Below are 17,233 nucleotides of genomic sequence, written 5' to 3'. Positions count from 1 at the left end.
GTGCAAGGTCCTGCGCAGGGGTCGGGGCAATCCCAAACACAAATACAGGCTGGGTGGAGAATGGATTGGGAGCAGCCCTGAGAAGGGCTGGGGGTGCTGGTGGACAAGCAGCTCAGCATCACCCAGCCGTGTGCATTTGCATCCCCGAAAGCCAGCCGTGCCCTGGGCTGCATCCTCAGCAGCGTGGCCGGCGACTCTCCCCCTCTGCTCCGCTCTGGTGAGACCCCCCTGCAGTGCTGCGTCCAGCCCTGGGGCCCCCAGCACAGGAAGGGCACGGACCTGTTAGAGCAGGGCCAGAGGCTGTGGAGGGGATGAGGAGCCTGGAGCACCTCTCCTGCGGAGACAGGCTGGGAGAGCTGGGGCTGTTCAGCCTGGCGAAGAGGAGGCTGGGGCAGACGTGCTGGCAGCCATCCAGTACCTAAAGGGGCCTGCAAGAAAGCTGGGAGGGACACGCAATGACAGGACAAGGGGGAGCAGTTTGAAGCTGAAAGAGGGGAGATTCAGCGTAGCTATTAGGAAGAAATTCTTTGCTGGGAGGGCGGCGAGGTGCCGGCACAGGCTGCCCCGAGCAGCTGTGGGTGCCCCATCCCTGGCAGCGCCCAGGGCCAGGCTGGACGGGGCTGCTGGAAGGTGCCTGTGGCAGAGGGGCAGAACTAGGTGATCATTAAGGTCCCTTCCAACCCAAACCATTCCATGATTCTATGATATGAAGCTTTTTTGAAATGGAATGAGACCATGGACTCCATGAGTTCCTCTCTCCCTTAACGTAGATCTTGCTAGCAAGAAACTTAGGAGCAAGAACCAGTTGCACTCTGTTCTTTCCTAGTGCTCTTGTTAAGGAAACTGCTAGTGACGGTAGCAAAGAGAAAAACAAACACTCCTGCTGAGTTCTGATAAAGTAAAACCACTACATAGTATTTCACAGAAGAACTGATATGCCACTGAAATTCTCATCATTTGGAAAGCTCACCAAGGTGGGAGGTAAGCAGTTTTGCCAGGAATAGTGAAGTTTCTGACTTTCATAGCCTGCGCCCTTGCATTTTAACTGCAGAGACATTTGAGATTTGTATTCTCCAGCCAAGAAGGGACTTCTGCTGCCTGCTGTCCTGCTCTGTTTCTGCCAGCTGGTACCCGAGGCTCCTGTTGCAGGGATGGCACCTCAGTCACTGTGACAGCGCAACCATCCTCAAGACAGGGACTACTGAAGCAACTAAAGGATCATCCACTCTCAACTCCTCAAAAATCTTAAGGAAGAACTGTTGCTCTCTGCATCTCCCCTGTAACAGGAGTTTTAACTGCTCTTCCGGTACACATCGGTGGCAGGAGGATAAGTAGGGCATAGATGTTCAAACCGTGGATTAGCCATGTACCTACCAGTCATGTACTCACACCACTGGGATGTGTCTTTCCACTGTGTTCTTTGATCATTTTTTTAAATGTCAGAAGTTGTTTCCTTGTGTTACAGGCAAAAGCAGTGTTGCCAATGATAAAAGACAGAAAAATAAGCTGGGGGGGTGGGGTGTGGAAGGCCTGCAAAGGAGCACAAAACCCCAGCCTCCGCACCACTGGCTGAGGGCGAGGCTGGCTCGAACAGTTCCTTCCGCCTCCCGTTAATACCCGATACGTGTCAGTCTGATCTTTAACACGTGTTGCTACAGAGACCGACAGCTGATTTGTGGAGGTAACTTAGGCAAAGTGTAGCTGATGTCAAACAAGTATCTCTGTCAAACAGTTAAAAAAATAAAACCACCAGGGCCAAATACCAGGCTATTTCCCCCTTAGGCAGAAAACACTGCACCCTCTCACACAGCGCTTGCAGAAACACGTTTCTCCTGCTCTCCTGTCCTCCTCTTCTGGCAGTCGGCCAGGCCTAGCTTCCGTAATGTGCACGCAAGAGCACACACACTGCCCTTCAACAACCACACCTTGCTTTTGGGGACCCCAGGGCCTCGGCCCCAAGCCCGCACAGTCCCCAGCATGTGCTGCAGAGGATGGGTACTTTGTCCCCCCTGCATGACTCTGCATTTATCCTTGCTGAATTTCAGGTGGTGTTTGTCAGTCCGGGCCCCTTGCTCCCCAAGCCCGGTGGCACTCAGGCTCCTCAAAGGTGGCTCCACCACCCCCTCCACTTCACTGACGTGGTGCTGGATCTCTGCTGTGGATGGAGCAGAGCTTGATGCTGCAGCAGCCAAGAACCAGTCTTGAAGAACTACTTGAACACTATAAAAATATTTCGATTATTTTCAAATGGCACTAGAAAGCCCTGCTACAGCCGGTGAGTGCAAATAAAGGTTGGAGTTAAGTGCCAAGATCCCCAGCTGCTGACAGACACCCTGCTCCCCGCCTCTGCAGCTTGCTCCTGCAGAGCCTCCCTGCCAAGACCAACAAAGGGCAGCAACTGCACGGGAGAGTTCTTGTGAGAGAGGAAGGCTCCTGCTGAGAGCCTCCAGTGTGCGACCATGACAAAGGAATAGTCGATACCATCCAGGAAAACTACTGAATGCAAAGACTCATTAATCAACAGTGCGAAACCTCTTCTCTCAGTCCAAGGAAAAGCAACGCTTCTGTGCAGCGATGCCCATCTTCCCACGAGCGTGGCCAGTGACAGGGATGGTAGACTCAGAAATAAGAGGCTGAGAAGAGTTTTATACAAAGATGCTATTTACTTTCAACAGTCATATTCAGCTGTGTTATAACATAACTAGTCAATTCACATGTATACACCTACAGTAGTTACTTAAAAAATATGAATACACTAATAAATTAAATACATTAACTTAGATGGGACAATGGTCAGTTAACAGTGGTAGCGAAGGCTGGATCTGCAGTCACTTGTCTTTCTCCACAATGCAAATGCCAAGTGAGCAGTCTGGAAAATCCTTCTGGAACCCCCTCCCCGTTGCCCTCATCCTGCACGTGTTTTGGACCATAACCTGAAACAGCCTTGGAGAATGCACAAGCTGGCCTCTGTACTTCCCACTTCGCACTCCTTCATCCTCACAACACGCAACACCTTCCTTGATCTTTCACTACACCACTTCATTGTTCCTTCTTCTAGTACACAAATACTTTTCTATCTAGTATAAATGCAGAGTCCCTAGAGCCAATCAAAGCCTCGTCCGACAGCATTTTGTGGCACTTAGCTTATTTCAGTCCTTCCATGGAGGCAACCAAAGGAGACAGCTTTACAAAAACAGAACAAACTGCAAACATTTCAGATTTAATATAGTGATTTAATACAGTCCACAGACACTAATGCTCCATCTGGAATCCAGTGACTTTTACACCTTCATGAGAAATGGAAGATGGATCCCACCCCAAATGTAAAAGGTAAGAACAGGGATTTTCAGAAGTTTTTGCATGACAAGCACAAGCAACAGTGACTTTCAGAGAAGCTTGTTCTGCGTTGCTTAAACGCCTTGAAAAGGTCACCCACATCAGAGTGTTTGCCGTCCCATGCCTTAGGTAATGCCTGCTACAGGATAAAGAAACTCGGGAGCTGTAATAGGAGACGAGCGATTAACCCTCTCAGCATGCGCCACAGCAGAGTTCAGCGGAAAAACCCACGCGCCCTACCTGTACCGACCCACACCACACTGGAACAGCTTCGCAGAGGTTCAGTCCTCCTGCTTCCCCTGGAAAACTGCTGCTGGGGCGGCTTCCAAAGAGCAGAGTTGCTTGCTCTACGAGAGCTGCAGTTTCTGTTCAAAATGAACTGTGTTTAAGCCAATGTATGGGTGGATTCCCTGTTAGTCTGAGACGACTGCCAGCGGGGTGATGTTAACAGCAGCAAGACCACAGCTGTACAGCCAGCCGTGCGCAGCATCAGGGGAAGGGAACTTCTGGGAGCCAGTAAACCCTGGCACCAGCAGCTGCCAGCCCGTTGCACCACTGACGGCTGCTGTTTTTTTTCCCATGTATGCTGACCAGCCAGTCAAAATGCAAAACGAAGGTGGAATTTGCCTTCAGGGCAGGCAAGGGTGTTACTGTACAGGTACTGGAACAATAAACCTTCCACAATGCGTGCACACCGGCGCTCTGCGGTTGTTAGGTTCTCGCTAAGTAGGTTCAACTGGAACAGACCTGCACTTCCATACCATTGGGAATGGATGTGATCCCCATCTGCAACTCCCTCAATCCCACTTTCCATACTGGGTGGAAATGAGTCTCCCAGTTCTTTGCTCTATCAACTCCAGACACTCCTGTTTCCGTCTGCCTCTTTTGTTGATGTTTACAGCAGAGATCCAGCTCTGCCCTGCTTCAGTCTGTGTGACTGTCCTTCTCATCCTTTGGCATCAGCAGGCTCGACCTGGCTGGAGAGCTGGTGGCTCTCTTGATCACCTCCATCCACCTGGCAAGAAAGGACACGAGAAATGCTCAGCCTCTCACTCACAGATGCACAATCTGGCCCTTTGGTTACGAGCTGTACCCCTTTCACCAAACCTCATAAAACTTCTATTTTCTACCTTTCTTTTACAGTTCTTTTAGGAAAATAACTCTTCAAACGAACAGCTTGGGATGTGGCAAAATACACTGCAGAGTGTGGCTGCCTGTCCAGGTAACAGCACTCTGGGCTCCAGAGAGCTCTTGTGAAAGCACACTGTCTTCTCTGGTAAGTATACAGAAAGCATTTACCAAGAAGGACAGGCTGACAAAAATTTTCCCTAGTCAACGGATTGCTTTTCTTACAATACATTATGTAACAGACTTGCTCATATGGAAGAAAGTAAAGCAACAGTGAAAAAAGGAAGACGAATATCCATTGTGAATTAGACATTTTTTCCTTGAAATCACTACATGAGACCAGTGGATTAAAAAGCACAGCTCTGCTGTCTCGGGTAGCTGACAGGTATGTTGCTCACAAGTGTGCGATACTCTCCCAAGGAAGGGGGAAGTACGTGACACCTTCTCAATAAAACCACACTCCAAAACAGCCAATACCGCCCTGCATAGCAGAACACAAAGTGAGGGTTTTCAAAACCTAAAGTAACAGCAGAGTCTTCTAGATGATGCATTTTAAACATGGTTCACTGGACCATGTGTGGAAGGCCCTACCAACACTGCTAAAAATAATTATTGCGAAAGCAGTAAAGTGAAAAGCAGCACTGCACATGTTGCTCTCAGCCTTGTGTTATAACTCCTGCTCCCAGAGGTCGGGGCAGGGGGGCAGTATTCTTCCCAGAACTCTCATTAACCTAGAAATCTGGCTCCCAAGACTAGTGGGGCTGAGCGCCTCACAGCCCTTCTGCCCACACTGCTCCCCAGCTCCCAGGGAGACCCCGACTCCTGAGACACAGCACAGCCTACAGCAGCTGTAGGAGTAACCACCAGCTACGTCCTACCATGAGGACGGTGCTGGCAGAGAAGGGATCCCCACATGTCATCGGTAGGAAGAGGAAAGGAACTTTTTATTACTGAGAATGTGCTGTAAGGACTAGGAGGTAGTCAGGAGGAAAGACAGGGCTCTGGATGATCAACCAGGGAGTTAACTGCATGTTATATACCAAGACAGACAAAGAAAACAGAAAATTACCTCTCAAAGGTGTATTTGCTCTCAGCCCTGAAGAAATACACATGGGACTTGAACTGCAGCTTGAAGACATAATCCTTCTGAATACCGTCTGCCTCCACAGGGGAGCTGACTGCGTAGCCAAGCAGCGGGAGACTGGCCAAGGGATAATCATCCTGGAAGAGCCCAATAGCCCAGCCCTTAGTGCAAGGCATCCCCTCCAGCACAACCCGTCCCACTGCGCACTCGCACTTTTGTACTGTACAGGTACGGTTGTTGCATTTTTGTTTAGGAGAGAACAGAGGAGGAGCAGCCTTTATCTTTTGCAAGGCCTCCAACAGCTGATAATGAAACCTTCCCCCCACTCCTTTCACTGCTTTATTATTATTTTATATATAAATATATAAATTATTATTCACTTGCTGCTATTCCCCTGCCCGTCGCTGCCTCCCGGGCTCCCCGCTTCCCGCTCTGCACCCTGTCTCTGGAACTCCAGAGAGACCCCCAGATCCAACACGGGAGCTAAAATATCCCTCCCAAAAGAAATGCGCCCTCAAGGCAAGATGCCCGAGTAAAAAAAAAAAAAGTTTATTGGATTAGTAAGATGAAAAGGCACAGGTTCCACTGCAGCACAGTGCGTTACCAAGCAGGCGCTGAATGCACCACAGGCAGAGAAACCCCCGATGCCTGCTTAACCGTCCTGAAGCCCAGCGAGGAGCAGGACAGAGACTGACCAGAGGCTGCCAATTCCCTCACCTCCGTAAGTCACTGCGTGAGGAGACGTTTTCCCCCTCGCTCACAGAAAGTCAGTACCATCAACAGACTTGGAAATCCTGATTAAATTCTGCAAGAAGGGCCCATGGCCTTACAGCAACCGGCCTCATTACAAACTACCTCCTCTTCCACTTGTTACCCTCCTTCAAACAGCAGTGAGCTGCACCTGGAGCAGAAACCCGGGGACCTCCAGCTTCCCCCCGACACCCCGGACACGGTCCCCTCAGCTACACTTGCTCACCTGGTGCGTTTTGTAGAAGAACAAGCAGAAGTTGGTGAAGACAACCCACAGTTTCTGCCAGCCATTGCTGTTCTTGAACTTCCTCAGCAAGTATCCAGAGAGCTGGTTCTAGCACAGAATGAAAACTACCATGAAACCACAGGAAAACAACCTTCAGGAAAAGACAACAGCTGCCGCAGATAAAAAGCTGGAAGCTGCCTGCTGTAACCGCCCCTGCGCCTGCTCCCCTGTTGGAAAAGGTTTCCCGGACCTTTCACATGGTGACTGAGTGACTTTGTAGCTTCAGTTCACTAATTCACGACTGTCGTCTTATGAACGAATTAGCGATTCCTCTCCACTAATAGCAAGTTCCCCTTAAGGTTTAAGTGCTTGCTGCATCTCAGTGTGGTGTCTGGCAGCACAGAGGAGGGTGCTGCATCGACTTGTCCCTCCAGCAACCGCTCTCCTTTGCAGCCTAGGTCAGGGGAACAGGGACAGCCACAAGGGTGCCCATCCCTTTAGCCACCCTTATCCACACGCAGAGAAACATCAAGCAGAACACACTGTGTGAAAAAGAAAATAAAGCAGAAGAAGAAACGGAGAGTGCCGGAGTTGTGGACAAGCTACATGTGGCAGCTACGCAAAGCCAAGCTCAGCACGGCAGCTGGGCTGCAGGGAAGTTGAACATTCCCAGGCCTTGGGAATCACAGTCACCCAGCGCCTTCGCAGGAGGATAAGGAAACCTACAGCATGGAATGACGGGCAAATGAGTTTTTTAGTTAGAGAAAAAGACAGCAGATTTATGTAGAGAACTGTTTCAGGAAACATAAACAGGAGGAAATCCCGTGTCAACAAGGCAACGTTAAACGCTGCCGCTGGCTGGGGCATCCCGACGCAGCGCACGTGGCTCACTGAGCAGTTACGAAGAGAGCAGCAGTACATTTTCCTTGGCATCCCACGGCTCCTCCCCACCAGCTCAGAACTTGAGAGGCATTTTTACCTGAATCATGCACAGGTAATCAGACAGGGATAGGCTCTGGTTCCGGTACCAACAAACATGGGTGATTGTGTTGGGCCGTTGGGCCTGGCCCAGCAAATAGCGAGGAGGAAGCTCTGGAGAAACAGCAAGAGAGCAGAAAACTAAGCAGAGAAAAGGGGGAGAGAAAGATAAAAACAGAACATTAGGATAAGAGAAGTGATGCAAGAAAGGCGTCTGTTAAAAGAACATGGATTGTGGAAAAAAAATGATGGCATTAGTCCATGGAACAGAACAAAGCGAGAGGGAGCTGCAAGAACTCACACGTTTAATCCCAGAGCCTGTATCAGGGGTGGTCTCATTATCTGGGTACAGAACAGCGAGATTGTGCCTTTCACAAGGTTATCAGCTGGGAAAGGAAGGCTTGTCCCCTCCAATAGAAAATACTTTCTTTGCCAGCTAAAGTGCCCAACTTCTGGATCCTAAGCCAAGGCCACAGCTATAGGATGTCCTTTACTGAGCTGACTGATACCGTCTCCACATCACGAGAACCTCAGAGCTTCAGTGCCCCAATTGTAACTCCTTCCATTAAACAAAAAGTGCCTTAACCGCAGGGCAGGGAAAGCAGGGAGGTACAAATGGATGCAGCACCCTGCCTCATTGCTCTTTGTCTAGTTAGCGATCTACTTTTTCTCTTCACGGTTTTTAGCGTCCTTCCCACTTCTGGAAGTCTTCCAAGCACGCCAGCCTCCAGGAGGGTGACCTACCCAACTGACCTTGCCAAACTGCCACTTAAAGTGAAAACGTAGCACTGGCACAAGCAGCATTCTGTGTAAGGAGTGCTGAACAGACATCTGTCTTGAAATCTGCAGGATTCAGTACCAAAACGTGCTACCAGTTACCAGTGCTGCCTCCAGCCATGCTGAGTGGAAAGACCCAAGGTAATGGCAGCTCACACAGTGCGTCTACGTCCACCACAACACGACACAATGCCGTAAAATGGCACTTTCTAATGCTTGCTGCTCACCCCTGCCAGTGAGGGAAGGGCAGAGACGCTGTATTCCCACTGAACTTGAAGCACTCTTCTTAATTCTGGGTACAATACAGCAGCTAACCAGGCCTCGCTCATAGCAGAGTCAGAGTCTCTAAAGGAAAATACCACGGGCAGGTAACTTACCCTCCAGCAAGGCTAATGAAACCCAAAGGAATGCCGTAGCCCTAGGATATCCCGGGTTTGCTCTAAAATTTCCCTCCTTCAGTGCCTTTGCCAGAGCAAAGCCCTCTGCAAGGAGAGCAGAGCGTGTGTGTGCAGACACGCAGACATGCACAGAGCGGGGCAAACGCGCAGCAGCCTTTTAATGGCCCACGCTCTCCCACGGACGCAGACGTTGCCAAGGCAAAACGGGAGATGGAGTGGAGGACGAGTGGCGGCCGAGCGAGCCAGGACAGACAGAGTGAGATGAGCGCTGCGCCCTGCGGGTACCTCAACAGCCACACTGTGGTCAGTCATGGAGACGCTTGTGTTGCGGTACCAGCACACGTGCATGGTTGTGTTGGCACGGTGGTGGCTCTGCCTGTCCAAGGAGCTACGAGAAGAGTGTATGTCATCTTCGGACTCCTGTTCTAGAGAGACCTCATCAGAGGATCCTGGGGGAGGAGAATTTGGCAGTGGTTTAAGAAAACTGTGCAATACAAAGAGCAAGAGAAGCAGGGATTCCTGAGAAAAACCGTTTTTTCTTGCAATGGTCCAGTTTTAAAATACGCCAACTTGAATTGTTTGTACAGCTCCTCAAGGGCCACTCTGAGCAGATCATTCTGGCTTTCATTACTCAGCTCTGCTTGGGGCAGCTGACTCAGTACTGTGTAAAACACACAAATAAACAAAAATCCCCACACTTCATCTTCAGTTGATTCTCAGTGAGGAACAGGAAGAAGTGGTCCAAGAAGGGATACTACATGTTTCAGCACATCCATAACACCACCAGAGACAGGCACAGGAATGCTGGGCTATAAAAGCTGATCTCCAAAGACACTGCATTTCTGGACATGAAAATACACTACATGGTTAAGTTGAGAAAAATCTATGTAAGAGACAAGTAAGAACCTTACAAAATTAGCAATTCTGCAACCGGAACATCTCTGCAGTCTTTAAAGCTACCAGGAATGTCAGTCTAGGAAGTCTACGAAGACAAGCATGTTTCTTTTGATTAAATCAACACAAAACCACAATTAACTGCCTATTATCATATAAGTTATAAAAATACTCCATTTATGTCATCAAATTCACAACAGAAAAATTAGAAGGACGTGACAACTGATGCTTTTCAAGGAGGCAGGAAACACCACTTACTGTTGGAGCGATTGCATACTGAGTTCTCCAGAAGCATGTCAGATTTCTCAGTAGATTTCTTGGCCATTTCAATTGCCATGTTTAGGTCTTCCATCCACTTCCCCATCTCCAGGCGAGTACTGCAAGACAAACAGTGCAACCAAGAGACCACCCCAACCTGGAGACGTGACGGTGTACAAGTCACTGGCCAATACAAGGAGCAGTCCCTTTCCACTAAATAAAAATAAAAATTCCTCCAAAGTCAGATAAGAAGCTGACCTCATACAGCCTTCACCTCTATTTTCAAGCCTTGAAAACAAGACTAAAATAACCATCAAAAATTTGGGCTTTACAGCAAAGAGTGCCACAGAGTATTTCCCTCTGGAGCTGTAAGACTCAGAAGAGGAATCATGTGGTCGAGGCCATCACTATTCTTCATACAGAAAGCTTCAGAACTGATAGGTTATTTCAAACATGAAATCATGTCTTCACTCCAAAAAGCATTTTGGAGATGGGTGGTATGACCATACTGGAAACAATTTTTTCAAAGGATAAAAGGCAACCTGACAGACAGCACATCCTTTAGAAGGGATATAGGATTTACCTTACATCTCAAATCAGTAAAACAGTGTAGGAAGATGAGGACTTCTTTCACTCCACCTGGTTTCCAATCACATGGCTCGCACAATGATTACAGGGAAAGAGCTTTGCAGCTCATAAACGTGTATCTGTATCTTATCAGTATGCAACAGCAAAAGGTTTTCCTTTAGACATAGCCACAGCATTTCTTTTTTACCCCTGGCTACATACCCGGTGTGCGCAATTGTATGAATTGCTATATACAGTCACAGGCTCTTGTGTTTACTTCAGAGGGTCTGTGAGACTTTTTTTTAGTAACCATCTCTTTTTTTCTGAAAGTTTTTAATTCAGACTGAAAATTCCACACACTGTCTAAGCCCAGCAGCAATTTGTTGGTTTGTTTTGTTTTTTTTTACAGGTAGGGAGATGTAACATAAGAAAAACAACCACCTTTGAGCTATTTCTAAGTTATGACAAGGTAAAAATTATATTTATTTTTCCAAATTTGTGAACTTTCAAGCGCTTTCTGATTCGCAGCTGCTGAGAAACAGTTTATCTTAAAAATAACCAACATTTTCAGATGTTAGGCTGGAATTAAAAAAAAATTTGCCTGCTGAATACATCTGCATACCAAAAGTACTGGCTCCTGCGCCACTACATACCTGACTGATAAATATTTGGTAATGACTGTTTTTCAATAACAGGTTATCAAGCAGTAAAAAAACCCTACAAATTTAAGGTTGAGATTTAGTGCTCCCATCCTGCATTCCTCGCAGCTCCAGCTGCTTTTTAAAGGACCTGCAGAGGGACAAAACCTCCTAAAGCTGATCCCAAGAGAGCAGGTGTAGTAGATATCCTAAGTATATTTCAGATATAAAGTAAAAAAAGCCAAACTGGCTGCATGGGGACAAGTTACGCTGAAAAGGGATTGGTTTTCTCTCCAAGTCAGCCTTTAATTCTTCTCCTCCCTTTCCAGCTTCCTTCATGAAATCCACACAGGAACGCTCCCTTCCTTACATGCCTTTGCATGTTCTGGATTTTAATTCTTTTTGGGGTGTCTGAAATATTTGCACACTTAGATAGGACACATTTTGTGTCCTGCTTTATAGCAGTTGTTTAAAGGAAGACACTGGCAATTCAACTAACCAGAAAACAATAAAATGTCGACGTTATTGCTGCTCCTGTGTGTTTAATAACACACCGTTCAGCAGAATAAACTACTCCTTCCCAGAACACAACACTGATAAAGGAGTTGTGAAGTGCCCTGTGTTCATTTTGAAGGCATGCTTTCCAGAGGATGCGTGAAACGCCCGCTCGGGTCTGCCCCAAACAACTGAACAGTGACCCTTTGAAGAAGGTCTCCGTCAAACCTTCAGGCAACTGAGGAAAATAAATGTTACCTTGCTGCCACCACTATGGTTTTTTGTGCTGAATAGATGGTGAAGCAGTGTGGGACAGCCCATTCATTCTCACTCTCCTCCACCTGCAGAAAAAGAAATAGTTTTTTCTCATCACTACTCAAGTGACTGAAAAACACCGAAATTGTCCTCCTTGGCTGATAGAAATTTGAGGCAAATAGGATTACAACCCAGCTGCAGTAAGTGCAGTACAGCTACTCTTTTTTTGAATACCACCTACTTCGAGTCTATTTTGGCTCTATGTGAAAATCTATATTGTGCATTTCTACTGCCGCATCTCTAGCAGCACAGCACCACATCCAACACGGCAAGAAAAGGAGGGTTCTGAGCAGGATTCAGCGTATTACTTACCGGTGGGTCGAGCACTATCAGCTGCAAATCAAACACAGAAAGAACACTCCCATTAGAATAGGGGGGTGGGGAGGCAGGAGGACTGATTATACGCCTAGGTGTGTGCACAGGGGAAAAATGCCAGGACAAACCCCTATTTCCACATTAGCCTCTCTCAGCTGCATGAAAATGAACAGTCAAAAGGGTGCACTCCAGCTGTTTTGCTAATGCCATGGAAGGAACAAGCTTATCGCCTGCAGACAAGTCTGTGATACGCAGGCTGGGGCACACGAAGGTCCAGCTCACCACCAGCAGCACCACAGGCTGATGTCACTGGCCTGGAGACAGGTGGCAGCTTTGGTCCCTGTGCCCTGAAGGAATGCCTCAACCTGTCTTAAGGCAAAATCCTTTCCTTAATGCCGTGATGCAACTTGAAACCACTTACCAACATGCCATGCAGTGGAAGATGTCCATGAATTTTGAACTGATTTGTCCCTGTAACCCCTTTGCTTGTGTAGAGTAACATATCCGAGAACTAAAAAAGACAGGAAGAATACAATCAATATTCTAAAGACAACAGGCAAGTATTTTTTGACATCTTTTTAAAAATCTGTTGCTTAAAGGCCACTGTAGACGCATAAAAAAACACAACTGCTCAATCAGTCTGAGGAAAGTCACTTTCCTTAAAACCACTTGTTTGTTTACTTACAGCAAAGGCAATTAAGTTCTAAAATTCTATTTAAAAGCTATGTGCCATTACAGATATAAGCCGAACTGTCACAGTTACGCTCTCTCAAAAAATCCCTCAGAGTGAATTTTCAGTTAGGATTGCTGATTTTCATCACAAGCGCATGAAGACACACTTTCACAACAGCTTTACCTTGAAGACTTTGGATTTATGAAAAAACAGAAGCAACACCCACCAGAAAGAACATCCGCTGCTGTAAACCCTTCTTAGTGAGCTTGTACAAGCAGCCTTCCCGGATAAACTCCTGCAGTGGAAAATAAGAAGTTAGACAAAGCTTGATCTTTCCCAAACAGAGAGTTTTAATGTGGGTTTTTTTCGTCCCAGAGTATAGAGATGCTGATTGGTTCCCAGCAATAATCACCAACAATTTGTTAAACGCCAGATGACACCTCTCCTTTTGTTTTGTACATGAATCAGCTCCTTGATGCAGCCAGCATTTAAATCAATGAAGCAAGAGAAGGAAAAGGAGCAAGAGTTCCTGTTGGACACCAGCAGTTCACCTGTTACACTTACATCCCACCGCAGTGGTTGCCATAGCATCCCAAAAGCATAAGTGATGCTCCTGTATTAATGCTCAGTACATCTATCAAAAACAAAAACAAAAAACCAAGGAGGAACTAAATAAAACTCCTGGAAAAACAGAGTCACTGATACCAGTTCCGCCCAAGGATGTGGTTCTCGCCATCGCAACGTTCTCCATGCAGGCTCAGTCCACAGAGGCTGCATCAGACAGACACAAGGAGACCTGGCAGTGGATTTCCCATCAAGTACATGACACCACTTCCCACTCAAACACAGAGCACCGTACCCCAGCGTACCCAGTATCTGTTGTACTGGAAACATGAAACTGTAGCCACAATCTAAGCAGAAGCATTTTTTATGTATTCCCTAGGACATCACCAAGACCTCCATGGGACCTGCTATGAAGACAACTACACAAAGTCTTTACAGCTGTTCTGTAAAACAAGAGAGGCATTGATGGCAAATACATGGTTCAAAGGCACTTCTTCGGCAACAAAAACAATGAACATCCTAAAAACTAAGCAAAGGTACTTACCCTATCAGGCGCTGTAAGATTGTCTATACCAATCAAGTCATGCTGCAGCTCTGTCAGCTTCTGGAAATTCTCCAGGCGGATGAGACTCTGCTGCAGCTGAGATGTCATTTCTGTGACTTCCTTCAGCGCATCTGTAAGGGAAACGGCAGCGAGGGGTCAGAACAGAGCAGACAAACCCAGGCCGCCAATTTTATCCATGGAAAATTGAATCTGAAATTTATGGCCAGATTTAGAATAGGACAAAATACTTCCGCTGGAAGGGACCTACAATGATCATCCAGCCCAACTGCCAACTTCAAGTGTATTTCATAGCTACCTAGGAGCAAAACAGAGACTAGCATGCAACTTCAGAGTGCTTCCCATGCTTCTGGAGATTACTGTGTGCCTCAGATTTTGTGCATATAAGAAGTATTTACCGTGTAGCCAAAAGTAAATTAAAAAAGGAAATCCAACTATTTCTGCCAAAGATTACTTTATAAACAAATGGAATTTACTGCGCAAGCTTTTGACACTACAAAGCAATTGGGTTTTGTCACATTTTTTACTTACAGATGAAACAAAGTTTCTAAAACTCCTACTTTTTTCCCTGCTAAAAAAGGGGACAAGAAAAGGACTAATTTCCAGCTTTGGTTGAAACACAAAGAACCATCAAAATTACCATGAGAAAAACACTTTCTGGAATGCCAGAAAAAGCATTCACTCTATGTAAAGAGAACAGTCCACATCTAAGTTATCTTTTGTGGTTTTCCAAACAGGCAGTTAAGGCAATTTTCTATCTATTGCAAAAAGCTTTGGAGTCCCGCTCTAGAGCACAGCAGGAGAGTAGTGAAACCCGGTACTGAAAACTTTAAAGATAAACAAAGTTAATTTTAAAATGCAAGCTGAAGTGGTTTTTTTTTTATTAATCTGCTTCTTGCCTGTTTTCTGCTGTTTTACTTGGTATATTCTGGGTTTTATTCAGGATATTTAAATTGCAGTATTCACCAAACAGTTGTGTTTTCAGCAATCTAAATCAAAGTTGCTGTCTATTTCACAGAGCTGCAGGCAAGAGTCAGAGAGGTCCTAAATGGAGAAAAAGTGTTTACACTGAATTTGTAGATGTATCACTTGTCTCCCCCCAGGGTACAGGCAAAACTTTGTACATGGGAAGGGGTTTCTGCCTAGCACATATACAGCTGAGTGCTTGCTCACTCCGGCAATCTGCAAAGTCCCGGTGCTCTGCTGTGTAGTGCTTGCAAAGTCTCGCCAGGATCAACTTGTAGTGCATCAGTCTCTGGATTGGTTTGAGCAGGAACGTGTTGAGGGGCAGGTAGCAAACCTTCTGCAGCTCAAAATCCTTATATACCATTTCTAGCTTCTTTAGGCGCTTAGTTGCTTTCTCCAGTTCAGTCAAGACCTCATCATGCTTCTGCAGATAACTGGTAAACTCCTATTGAGTCGTACAAAAAAAATTACTTGGATCAAAGGAAAACCATTTTTAATAGATTTCACAGCGAGTAAGAAAAAACTTTTGTTTCTGACCATGATTATACCAGCCAAGACTGCATATGCCATCATAAATGCTGACAAAAAGAGCACTAACAATGGCTTCGTGTGGAAAAAAAAAAGAAAACAGTATTAAAAATAAAAATATTTGTTTGGTTGTCGTCTGTTCACAATTCACTGCAGCTGTGCTTCCATGGGCCTCCGATGGGAGCAGCCAGCAGCACCACCCATTAACACTTGGCCATTCTAAGATTATTCTTGTCGATTACTGACTTTGTATTTCATAGCTACCTAGGAGCAAAATGGAGATTAGCACGCAACTTCAGAGTGCTTCCCATGCTTCTGGGGATTACTGCGTGTCTCAGATTTTGTGCACATAAGACAGGTCACTTCTGCCCGAGAGCGCTGTCTCATCTTATCTGTTAAAGAAACTGCCAGGCAGCTCCCAGTCAGGGTCAAAATAAGTGTTTGTGCAGCACTATGCCTATGCCTGCTGGGAATATCAAATGCAGAGAGCACTGCGAGTCAGAATAGCAGCCACATGCTTCTGCACTCCCATTCAAGTCACTGGTTTTAACAGAATAATTACTCCACTACTACAGCACAAGAGTAACTGTCCCATGAAGGTGCTCTACTCCAAATACAGGTGACTTCATTTCAGAAGAAACTACTCAGCAATTAAAAAACATTTATATTTTGGAATTAATCAACCTTATAAAACAGTGTCTATAGGGGAGAGCTCTGAGTTGTGCAAATACAGGAGAAACTGTGAAGCTAATTAGATTTCTCTTTGTCTTCTGATGAATAACCGATAAACAAACAACCTTTTCTCAAGGTAAATGTAGCTGGTTAAATAAGCAACAGTGGTATAAAGCTTTGCTGTAAACATTTTATTATGTTTTCTTTTTAATTTATTTATCAACAATAATTGTTTGCAAATCACTTCAAGTTTAGCAGAAATACTAAACCTTGAACTCTCATCCCTGGAAAAAGGAAAAAATGACTCAACAATCCTGACATTCCACTATTTTAATCCTGTATCTACCTTTAGAGTACGCATATTCCTGAGCATGACATCTCCAATGCGCTGATAATCTCCTTTCACATGAGCATTGGTTTTTCCTTCCCTGCAACACACGTAAGGAGATGAAATAAGAAGGCGCGGTACATGGGAGAGAAAGAAATCTCAATTTGCTCCCCCCACCTTCCCCTTATACTTCAAGACGTAATCTTTAAGAAACACTTCCCAGGCATCTATGTATTTTAAGGACAGCTTTAGGAAAATTAAGTGAAGCAGTACTAACGTTAAGGCCTCCTCTATCCATTTTTAGCCACCTGACATTCCCATTTCACTGTTTGGGTTGAAAACTTGATACACTAAGTATGGAAGCTGCATACAAGACCATAAAGCCATGCTTAGACAACTGAGAGAGGAACAGAAATGAATTCGTGTGAGAATCTGTTTAGGACTTTAACATCTCACACTTCTGAATAAATTTCATAACGTGATCCCACCTGAATTTATGAATTTGGTTTTGTTCATACTTCCATTTATGTTAAACACCTCCTTTTGAATGGTAATTATATGCTATTACATCACACCTCAGGTCAGGAGAAAGTAATAAAAAGGTTAGAAGACTAAAAACATACTCTTCAATATAAATTGTGCTGCAAGAACTTAACTCTGACCTTAATTACAAAGAAGTGTTTCCTAGGTTTTCACCTGGAGATTCATTAATTGGAGATTAATAAATAAAATTCATTAAATAATAGCATTTAAAGTTGTTGAGAAACACACACATCATCTT

At 45.7% G+C, this 17,233-nt stretch overlaps 1 protein-coding gene across 11 annotated transcripts in view; it reads right to left on the bottom strand.

Annotated features, from left to right (window-relative positions):
• Positions 1–3,201: 3,201 nt before the first annotated feature.
• Positions 3,202–17,233, bottom strand: part of FARP2 (FERM, ARH/RhoGEF and pleckstrin domain protein 2) — an 81,259-nt gene continuing 67,227 nt past the window's right edge. For 3 of the 11 annotated variants that reach the window (XM_055817427.1, XM_055817426.1, XM_055817428.1), the window contains exons 17-28: positions 16,471–16,552; positions 15,132–15,369; positions 13,941–14,071; positions 13,059–13,127; positions 12,581–12,670; positions 12,157–12,177; positions 11,788–11,870; positions 9,830–9,948; positions 8,963–9,126; positions 6,525–6,632; positions 5,534–5,685; positions 3,202–4,351 (exon numbers count right to left, since the gene is read on the bottom strand). In XM_055817427.1, the coding sequence (XP_055673402.1) occupies positions 4,261–4,351; positions 5,534–5,685; positions 6,525–6,632; positions 8,963–9,126; positions 9,830–9,948; positions 11,788–11,870; positions 12,157–12,177; positions 12,581–12,670; positions 13,059–13,127; positions 13,941–14,071; positions 15,132–15,369; positions 16,471–16,552 (1,348 nt within the window). In that variant the 3' untranslated portion in view covers positions 3,202–4,260. Of the gene's footprint in view, positions 4,352–5,533; positions 5,686–6,524; positions 6,633–7,503; positions 7,644–8,962; positions 9,127–9,829; positions 9,949–11,787; positions 11,871–12,156; positions 12,178–12,580; positions 12,671–13,058; positions 13,467–13,940; positions 14,072–15,131; positions 15,370–16,470; positions 16,553–17,233 lie in introns of those variants that run through there. The other 8 variants (XM_055817429.1, XM_055817432.1, XM_055817430.1 and 5 more) reach the window with 7 other exon arrangements.

The sequence above is a fragment of the Falco peregrinus genome, chromosome 12, assembly GCF_023634155.1.
Source record: "Falco peregrinus isolate bFalPer1 chromosome 12, bFalPer1.pri, whole genome shotgun sequence".
In the NCBI taxonomy this organism is placed as follows: Eukaryota; Metazoa; Chordata; class Aves; order Falconiformes; family Falconidae; genus Falco; species Falco peregrinus.
This window is presented reverse-complemented; position numbering and strand designations above follow the sequence as displayed.